Raw genomic sequence first — 10,562 nt, 5'->3', positions numbered from 1 at the left:
CGTTTTTTTTTTGTCGTGTCTGAGGTTCGATTCACTTATAGAGGAGACAATCCTCAACTTTTGAACCGGTTTTTAAGGATGAGTTAGACCTCCAATTTCATTATGGTATCAGAGTCTGTCGAATTCAAGTGACACCTAATGATTCACGCACCAAACTCAAAGAATGTTGTTGGGTGTGACGGTCGATTCACGTACCAAAACCTAAAGAGTGCTGGGCGTGACGTGGTGTATGCCTCCAATTTCTTTAACAAATATAAGATTGATGACATTCTTTTTGAGAGGATATAGATTGATGACATGTTTTACTAAATTATATTAATATTAATAGAGAAATAATAATACAATTCATTGAGTCAAAATAATAAAGGTAAAAGTTACAAGTGTATATGGATATAATTTTATGACAAGTTTTACTAAATACAAAAAGAGCTGAAGGAGTAAATATTTTACAGTATCTATCTACTCATTTCACTATCATCAATCACAAACCAACCCCTCTCACTTTTTTCTCTTCCCTTTATAAAAGCAGACAAACTTTTCCAGCTTAAAATCTAGAAGGGCTAAATAAGGGTCTGAATTTTTTATGCATAAATTATTGTACACAGCAGTGTTCAATTTAATCCTTCATTAAAAAAACCCAACCACCCTTTAATTTTTTTTTATTCCTTCTTTAACTTTCTTTACTCAATTTAATTTTTTATTGTTTTTAAATTTTTTTTATCACCAAGGCTTTTAATAGGGTACATTTTTTTTGGCTAATTTAATAGGGTACCTTGAATAGTGTGAATTTTCTTTTTTTGTCTCTATGGTTATTTTCCTTTCAAAATATAGTTCAATTGAAGGGTCTATATATATGTGTGCTTATGTACACTCTTTAGGTAACTAAGCTTAAACAAGTGAACCATTTTTTTTTCTCTGTCTTTGTGAGTTGAGTTTGGAGTGAGAGCACCAATGGCTTTTTTCATGGCAATTGTTGGTGTATTCTTGGTTCTCTGTTTTTGCTCTGCTCTCTTGAGGTGGAATGAAGTAAGGTATAGGAAGAAAGGTTTGCCACCTGGAACAATGGGATGGCCAGTTTTTGGAGAAACAACTGAGTTTCTTAAACAAGGTCCAAATTTCATGAAAAACCAAAGATTAAGGTAAAAACTTCATCATATGTGTTACAATTCTTACATCTTATAATATGAGTTTCTTTCATATCTAGTTTTTATATGTCTCATGAAATCATTGTTCACTTGCAAAGTTGATAAAAAGAGTTTAAAGATTACATTAACTTATGTTTGTAGAGACTGAATTTTCAAAGTTTAGTGTACGTTTGAATTTACGATGAATTAGACAAAATCATTATGTTAGTATGATTTTGGAAATGTTATATTTTCGAGTTTTAACAAAATCGTTGTGTTAATTTGATTTGGTAATTAACACAATGATTTTATGGCAATTAGTTTAGTTTATTTCATTCGTTCAATATCACTCTTAATGTGATTATGTTGACAATTGTGATTATTAAGCATAAGATTAAAAGAAAAAAATTTTGATGTTTTTTTTTGGTAAAGAAAAAAGGTAAAAAAAAAGGCACTATGTTACTAAGAAAAATGACTTATGACATGCATAAGATCTTTTTCTTATTTAATAATGTTTCTTAAATTAGTCAAACTTGGTTTGAGGTAAGCATCTTTGATGCATGTACTTTTACCACAATAGTAATAATTTTTTTTTTACCCTTTGTGAATGGCAGGTTTGGAAGTTTTTTCAAATCACATATACTTGGCTGCCCTACAATAGTTTCAATGGATCCAGAGCTTAATAGATACATATTAATGAATGAATCAAAAGGTCTTGTTCCTGGATACCCTCAATCTATGTTAGATATCTTAGGAAAATGTAATATTGCAGCAGTTCATGGCTCCACTCACAAGTACATGAGAGGAGCACTTCTTTCCATCATTAGCCCTACCATGATTAGAGATCAGATTTTGCCTAAAGTTGATGAGTTTATGAGTGCTCAATTAAGCAATTGGGATGACAAAATCATCAACATTCAAGAGAAAACTAAAGAGGTTTGTAACATTATATTTGTTCATATTCAATGTTTTGAAAATTCACCTATAAATTGACATTATATACGGTTTGATTGCGGTTTTGTCTTAGTTTGAGTGATTTAAAGTTGTTGAACTATGATCTGGATATCTCGCCGGTTTGATGTCTGGTTTCGTTTTTAAAACATATTCAATGATTTGAAAACCGAACCAGACATTGAACCTTAAATTGACATTATCTCCAGTTTGATTGTGGTTTTTTCATCTAGATATTTGGTCGATTTTTTCGTCTGAATATCTGGCCGGTTTGATGTCTGATTCAACTTTAAAAACATTGTTCAAATTTCATTAACCAAATGATAAAATTTATTAATAATTTAACTTCCTAACATGAATTTTCAAACATTTGAACAGATGGTCTTCCTCTCATCTTTGAAGCAGATTGCAAGTATAAAATCAACCTCAACAATAGCTGATTCTTTCAAGACAGAGTTTTTCAAGCTAGTTTTAGGAACCATTTCTCTACCTATTAACCTTCCTGGCACAAATTACCACCGTGGATTTCAGGTTTGATCACTAATCTTTTTTCACATTTTGGTGCTTATTATTTTACAAGAAAATTTAGACCATGATTTTAAATTATGGCTACAATTATGCTGCAAACCTTTATATTGCGGAAAAATACGAGAAATTATGGTTGATGCAGTCAAAATTGTGGTTGTGAAGTGCATCTCAAAATCTTTTATATTGTGACCCTAAATTATTGCATATGCAGACGGCAATTTAAAACCATGATAATTGATACGCAGATGCATGAATTGTTATTTTTATTTATTAATGTTCAATTTTTTAACTATTATAAAGTATTTTAATATGGTACTATTTCACTATGTATTGCAGGCAAGGAAGAATATAGTCAGCATTTTGAGTCAACTAATAAAGGAAAGAAGAGCATCCAATGAAATTCACAAAGACATGCTTGGTTGTTGGATGGAAAGAGAAGAAAATAAGTACAAACTAAGTGATGAAGAAATCATTGATCTAGTGATTACACTTATGTATTCTGGTTATGAAACTGTTTCAACCACTTCAATGATGGCTGTGAAATACCTCCATGACCATCCCAAAGCTCTTGAAGAACTTAGAGTGAGTACAAAAACTCCATTATTTCCTTAAACATAATTCATTTTTCTTAAGTATAGTATAATCGTTTTAAATAAAGGTCTGCGACTACGATTTGATACGTGACATCATGATTTTTTTATGTCTATATGACTGTAACGCACGATTGAGGCTGTATCAATCGTGTTTGACTGCAATGTCTAGAATCGCGACGCGACCAATGTTGAAAACTTTTGTTATAATATTTTCTTTATGTTTTCTATCCTAACTATGTAATCTATATGTTGCAGAAAGAGCATTTGGCCATAAGAGAGAGGAAAAAGCCAAATGAACCAATTGATTCCAATGATCTCAAATCAATGAGGTTTACTCGTGCGGTAAGATTGATAACCTTTTCAATGAATTAATCGAATTTTATTCTTCTAATAATTTACTAATAAGTTTTTTTATGTACATTTTTTAGGTGATTTTTGAGACATCTAGATTGGCCACAATAGTTAATGGAGTTCTAAGGAAAACCACTCAAGATATGGAACTAAATGGTATGTGACTGTGTTATTAGACCACCCTAGTTTATGTTATATTTATGGGCTCAAGACATTTTTTTTTACTCTTTTATTTTCTTAGCCACTTTTTTCAACAAAAATTGAAAGAAAAAAGAAAATAAATTGTAACTTTGTAAATTAAAAAATTTAATTATTAAGTAACCCAAAAAAAAAGTTGTATCCTTCCTTAGGATATTGATAACACATCTGTCAATTTGCACATCAATTCAACAACCCTACAAAGACAACTCCACTATAAAACAAGTTTTCCAGATAAGAATGTGTCTTTCCCCAAATTCCTTTTCCTTTTACCATTAACTTAAATCAATGTTAATCTTAGAGCTGTCAAAAAGAAATTAAGAAGAAAAAAAAACTCAAAAAGGAATTGATGAATTATATAATTTAGCATATATGTGTATGTTAAAAAATGTTACTAATATGTATGTTGTTATTTTCAGGCTATTTGATTCCTAAAGGGTGGAGAATATATGTGTATACAAGAGAGATAAATTATGACCCGTTTTTGTATCCTGATCCATTAACATTCAATCCATGGAGATGGATGGTTAGTACAACAAATCTCTATTATTTTATTTTATTTTGTAATTTCTTAAAAAAAAAAAATCTATATTATTAAATCACCATATTGATATCCTTCAAATTAAATACGCAGGATAAGAGTTTGGAATCACATAATTACTTCTTGATATTTGGAGGTGGCACTAGACTTTGTCCTGGAAAAGAGTTGGGAATCACTGAAATTTCAACTTTCTTGCACCACCTTGTAACTAGATATAGGTAAGTGGTGAATAATTTAGTACTCAAAATCTACATTTTAATGTGTTAAAAATATAAAAAGAATAATGTTATCCACACACAAAATAATTATCTATAAACAAATACTGAATTTTTTATTCTGAAACTTGTATTAAATTTATGGTGATTCTGACATCTTATTATGTATTTAATGTGGATTGCAGGTGGGAAGAAGTAGGAGGAGATAAACTAATGAAATTTCCTAGGGTTCAAGCACCAAATGGATTGCACATGAGATTTTCATCTTGCTAACTAGGGTGTGACATTATTATGTACAGTAATAAGTAGCTGTTTTGACAAATATTAGAATAAAAATAGTTTTTCTCCTTGCTCTCATTTGCTTATTTTTTCACCTTAATTAATAATTTCTATGCATCTAAAGAAACTTCCTAAAAAAAATGTATCTAAAGAAACATAAGTTGGGCAAGTTGATAGGCAAGTAATGATAATAATATTAATAATTGAGATTATTTTTGATTCCATTAATAATTGAGAATGGGTCTAGCAAACCATGCTAGATTTCAAAATACAATCAATTAAAGATCAATTTCACCATAATAGATTTTGATAGGACTAAAACTAAAATCTAGGACGTCCAATAGCCAAAAACAGTACATTTGCAAGGACTCAAATAAAATATAACATAGAGGGACTAAAAAGCACAAAATGATATATTTGTAAATATTAAAAGCATATTTGAGTGTGTTTGTATTTGAGATTAATTAATATTAATTAATTTTAGAAAATTCAAGAATGTATAAGAAAATACATTAAGAATTTCTTGTGCATCGAGTAAGATTAAACAAAATATAGTAATAAATAAAACTCTATGGGTAATATTTATTTATAGATTATGCTAATTAGGGGTGTACAAAACCCGGCCCTGTCATACAACTCGTCCCAATTCGAGCGTAATGGGACGGGTTTGACCCTATCAAAAGAGAAACAAGGACAAAAAAATATGGAACATGACAGGGACATAGTTGAATGAAGGACCGGGTTCGGGCTATCCCTATGGTAACCCGTCCTATCCCAATTTAATTTGAGGACAAAATATTTTTTTTTAATATTATTTTACATACTCACTCAGTTTCGGTCTCTTATACATGACTTTTTCTCTTTCACAATACTAACTTTCTATTTTGAACCTCAATCTAGGGCTCACTTTCAGATGTGGCCGCTCCTCACCTCCTTTGACTCAGTCTCATGTCATTTCTTCTCAAACTCAACACCACCTCAAACCGTTGTTTTTGAATGACGATTATACTCTTTAATATATGCACCTTTTATTTTGGTTATATAGAATACAAACGATTAATTGATTGATAATACAATGTTACTTATGATTAGTTTGTAAAACAATGCTACTTTTGATTATGTTGTTGTTTCCTATGATTCAAAAATAAATAAAAATTGTTCATCAATTTTATTTTATTTTTAAAAAATGTATCTCTTAGAAACTTGCCTTGGTACAAACTTGATCTTGTCTACGTATTGTCTTGTCCCTTTTGGACCTAAACCTCACCGAATTTGATCAGGATCATGGACATGTTTGAGTCTAAAAATTTGTCCGATCTAATATGAGAATTAGGTTCGGGTCACATACAACCAGACTTAACTCGTCCTATGTACACCCATAATGCCAACAAGTATCTTAAAAACACTTTTTGCCTTTATTTATTTGGTCAAAAACATAGTACTTCCCTTGAAGAAGATACTTTCTAGTTTAAAATGATTATCATTGTATCCAGAATGGCCCCACGGGCCGAAATACTATGGGCTAAGATTTCGAGCCCCATGCTTTGTCTTGGGGTATGGAGTTTAGAATCTTAAATAAATTGCAACTCATACTAGGGAATGACTTTCTGCACCTCCATTTTTGTAGCTAAACTTTAATTTATTATTTATTTTTATTTCAATTGTCATTTTTTAAGAAATTTTTTATGGCTTATTGGTATAGTCAATAATCTTTAACTTTGGGGTCATGGATAGCAAAAAAATCAACTTTATTCCCCCAATCTTCTAAAAAACTAAACATGATTTTGGAAGTGTATTTTTCTGATAAGAACAAACTATGTATTGGTCTGTAATATATTTGGACTTCACAAAAATTGTGTATTTTTTATTTTCTAACGTGTACTTCTAAAATGACTTTGGGATGTGAAAAGTTTCTCTCAAATTATTTTTTCAATCAAACAAACATCGAGTGAATCAAACTTGTGCACATATTTATTTTTTATTCAATAGATTCCCTCCATCGAAGATAATCATATTCTATATACTATCAAAAATAAAATATGGGCACAACTTATAAATGGGATTTGAACCTTAGTTCATCACGTTATGATAGCCTAACCAATTGAGCTCATATATGCTATTCCTTTAGAAACATACTTTCAAGTGCAAAGTTTAGAAGGGAAAAAAAGACAAATCAAGTTGCACATTAAAAATGGTGATGTACAAATTGTCCCCAAATTTGTTATTTTTCCTTTATTTTAGTCTATTTTTAGTTTTAAAAAAAAGTTTGAATGTTGTAAAAAAATATTGATTGTTTACGAACAATGAACCGCCCACAAAACTCAGAAGTCCCAGTTGACAGAATTAAGGTTAGAGGCACTTGTGATTTAACTAACCAAACTAACATTGTTGAGACCAAATAGACACCGGGTGTTAAACCAAGGGGTGATCTTCGAAAGAAAAGGGGGGTGCAGCAAGCAAAGAGTATATAGGAAGAGTGTGCTTAAATTACGGACTATATAACATGTTTTTCTAAAATAAATTAAGTGTGATTGAAATATTGTATAATCGTTTATTATGTTAATATGTTACCTTTTTAAAAAACATTTCATAGTGTTCGTAATTTAAAAAAGAAAAAGTAAACTCTTCCATTCCTTCCCCTCCTAAACCCTCCATCCAAACACACTTTAAAAGTATCATAATGAAGAACTCACAGTCAAATGAGCTTCTCACTTACAAAGTCAAGGTGAGGAAGCCGGTTTTGAGCATTCAAGGACAAACAACTTAATTTGGAACAAAGTCGATCACATCATTGAAGGTGTCTTGATATACTTTAAGGTTCTTATCTAGCCGTATTCTGACCAAGGATAATTTGTGTCGACGCGAGATTTTATCTCAAAGTTACTGCTTAAGCATTAATGAGCATGGTGTTGAATATTTTTTATCTCATCTTTTCTTTGATTGTGATGTGTTATATTAAGTGTGGCTAGAAATTTTGAAATGGTTAGGTTTTCAACTAGAAAACTTACAAGTAAATATATTAAGCTAAAATTTTGAAATGGTTAGCCTCAACTAGAAAACTTATATCTAAGATGATTCTTTGGTGTGTTTGACTTTAAGTATCTTCCAATATGGTTAAAGGGTACCAACTATCAGTTGTTTAATTCTAGTATTTGCCTTCTCATATTGCTTACAATCGCAATTACTAGTATTGGTTCCAATACAAGAATCGGTGATGCATTCTTGTTCCCTGAGTTAGTGATTTTTTTTAAACTGCGTTATTGATGTAAAATATTTATCGGCTTTGTCGATGACCCGTCTTTATTACAGAACTCGTCAAACTATTTTTAATAGGGTATCTCCTTCAACTATATTCTTTTATCCACAAAACTCAAACTTAAGACATTACTTAAATAATCTGAGTCGAAATCTACTTAGATTGGTTGTAATATTGGTGAATTAATGATGCTTTGATAATTATTTTTTGTTTTCCTTTATGGAGGAAGAAATTCAGGGATTCATAGAAATTTGTGACCAGATTAATTTGTGATTGTAATATTTTGAAGTTATGGCCATTTGCTATTTCCATATGCTTAATTTCCAAGTTATGTGTCCGCCATTTCCTCTCATGAAAAGACTCAAAGCTTGAATCTGAAAGCTATTGCATGTGGGTTTATAAATGCCAGAAATATATTTTCAACTCAATTTTGATAACATAGATATTTTTATGGGTTAAAATTGAAATGAATCCTACTAATTTATGTAGAACTTATATAATATAAATGATGTCTAATTTGGTAATTCTACTTTCAAAAGCTATTTTGATTTAAATTATCCAAACAACTTGAATTGGTAAAAATCACTTCTATATAAATATATCCAAACATAAATCAATTACATTAAACTCACTTTTAGTCAAAATCAATTCTGTCAAAATCAATTCTATCAAAATCAATTCTCGTCACCGCAGAACCTAACACACACTAAGACCTTTTGATAGGTTCTTCGGACAGAGTTGGAGTCTATGTTTAGACTTGATCTTCAGACTAAGTCATGGTCCTAATATTTTTTTTCTTGTTGTCATGTTATCAAAAATAAAAAAATAAACTTTACATTTAGTGCAGTAAGTTTGAATTACATAAGCAATTTTTTTTCCTTTAAAAACCAAAAAAAAAAAACACACACACACGCTACTCTACATTAAACAAGTGAGTTTTATGACAATTTATTTATTCACTTTAATTTTCCCAACAGACATAAATAAAAGTAGGGTAACGCTAACCAATGCACCGGTTAAGGAAGCAAAAAGATAAAATTTTAAATAAAAAATGATATTTTTTAAGCATTTAATGCATTGATTACACAACTTTGATTGCAAATATTACATTTTTTAGGTTATTATTTAAACATTTAATGCAAATATTACTATATTTGAATTTTTAACCGGTGCCCCGGAAGTACCAGTTAGCATGACCCATAAAAATATAGGTTTTCTTTTTCGAAGAGGGTACTAGCATCACACTCTCTACCACACATTTTTCAATACACTTTTTTTTTTCACTTAAAATTCACTTTGCAAAACTTTACAAATTCAGTATAAATTTGATGAGATTCATGAATTTCTATCAATAAAAGAGATCAACACTCTTTTTAATGGTTAAAACTCACATGAAATCACGGAGATTCTATATAGATTTGAATGACCCGTAAATTTTGATCAATAAAAAATAACTACGATAAAAAGTGCATGTCAAAAAATGTACTAGCACTTTTCTAAAAAAAATGTGTTAGCATTATTTTTTTTGGAATGTTAGCAACATACATTCGAAATACATTTTTTTGATTGGTTGAAATTTGCTAGCATTTCTCTTCTTTTTTTTTCTTAATTGTATCACAATGAACATTTCATGTGTACGCACAGGTTATATTCGAAACGCCAAACCACTTATATCGTATAAGTTTGGATGAATGATTTTTCATGAGATTTTAGCTTTTTTAGAGATGTTACTTAACGTGTCAGTTAAATTTGCTTAAAAAAAAGTATCATTTAAATTTATAATTTATTTATAGGTTCTTCCTCTCCAACAAGCTGACCCTAATTTTCTCTCTCGTTATATTCTCTCTATCATTTTCTTCATTGTGGAGTGGTTTTGGGACTTGAAATCACCACTCTTCATCTTTTTCTTTATATTTTAATCTAAATAAATGATTTTCAAATAGATCTAAGTTTTTTTTACTCGATTTCGTCTAGATGAGGCATTGTGTTATCCGCCGTCTCAGTGACGGAGCCATGAATTTTATAGAGCCTGGGCAAAAATTGCACATTTTATGCAGATAATTTTACAGACTTCCCATATAATGTTACTTCCTTCATGCGGATAATTGCACATATCTTTCCCACGGATCCTAAAATCCTAAGGAAATAATTACCCACGAAGATATTGCATTTATCTGGGAACCTAAATCCCTGGCAAAATCCGCAGGAAAAGCGAGAGGTTCTAGTAATAGCTGTGCTTGCTACAAAGAAAGTAGAAGTTGAGCCTGGGCTAGTGCCCAGGCTAGCTGGGGGTGGCTCCGCCCCTGCGTCGTCTTATGCAACATTATTTTATTTTCCGTGTTGCGGTGATCGTTTAGTTTATATTAAAAAATCGACTCATTTACAGATTCAATTAGCTATTTTTTTTTTTAAGAATACAGATTCAATTAGTTGAGATTCAACATTGATATTTATAGAAATATTTTAATAACATTAATGCAAATGAAACTGATATTTATAGAAATATTTTAACAACATTAATGCAAA

The 10,562-nt window shown here is 30.3% G+C and overlaps 1 protein-coding gene across 1 annotated transcript; it reads left to right on the top strand.

Annotated features, from left to right (window-relative positions):
* Positions 1–798: 798 nt before the first annotated feature.
* Positions 799–4,858, top strand: LOC25495426 (cytochrome P450 85A). The gene is made up of 9 exons (XM_013595648.3): positions 799–1,139; positions 1,739–2,060; positions 2,454–2,606; positions 2,940–3,185; positions 3,452–3,538; positions 3,625–3,703; positions 4,165–4,271; positions 4,380–4,504; positions 4,687–4,858. Exons 1-9 carry the CDS (start codon positions 952–954, stop codon positions 4,772–4,774), a joined length of 1,395 nt encoding a protein of 464 aa, XP_013451102.1. The 5' UTR covers positions 799–951; the 3' UTR covers positions 4,775–4,858.
* Positions 4,859–10,562: the final 5,704 nt, after the last annotated feature.

The sequence above is a fragment of the Medicago truncatula genome, chromosome 6, assembly GCF_003473485.1.
Source record: "Medicago truncatula cultivar Jemalong A17 chromosome 6, MtrunA17r5.0-ANR, whole genome shotgun sequence".
Classification (NCBI taxonomy): domain Eukaryota; kingdom Viridiplantae; phylum Streptophyta; class Magnoliopsida; order Fabales; family Fabaceae; genus Medicago; species Medicago truncatula.
This window is presented reverse-complemented; position numbering and strand designations above follow the sequence as displayed.

Excerpts from the sequence above, each read along its gene's own strand:
- LOC25495426 (XM_013595648.3), top strand. The coding sequence starts at position 952 with ATGGCTTTTTTCATGGCAATTGTTGGTGTATTCTTGGTTCTCTGTTTT. Across the intron at positions 3,186-3,451 it reads AAGCTCTTGAAGAACTTAGA|AAAGAGCATTTGGCCATAAG; the intron begins GTGAGTACAAAA and ends TATATGTTGCAG. Across the intron at positions 4,505-4,686 it reads CACCTTGTAACTAGATATAG|GTGGGAAGAAGTAGGAGGAG; the intron begins GTAAGTGGTGAA and ends TGTGGATTGCAG.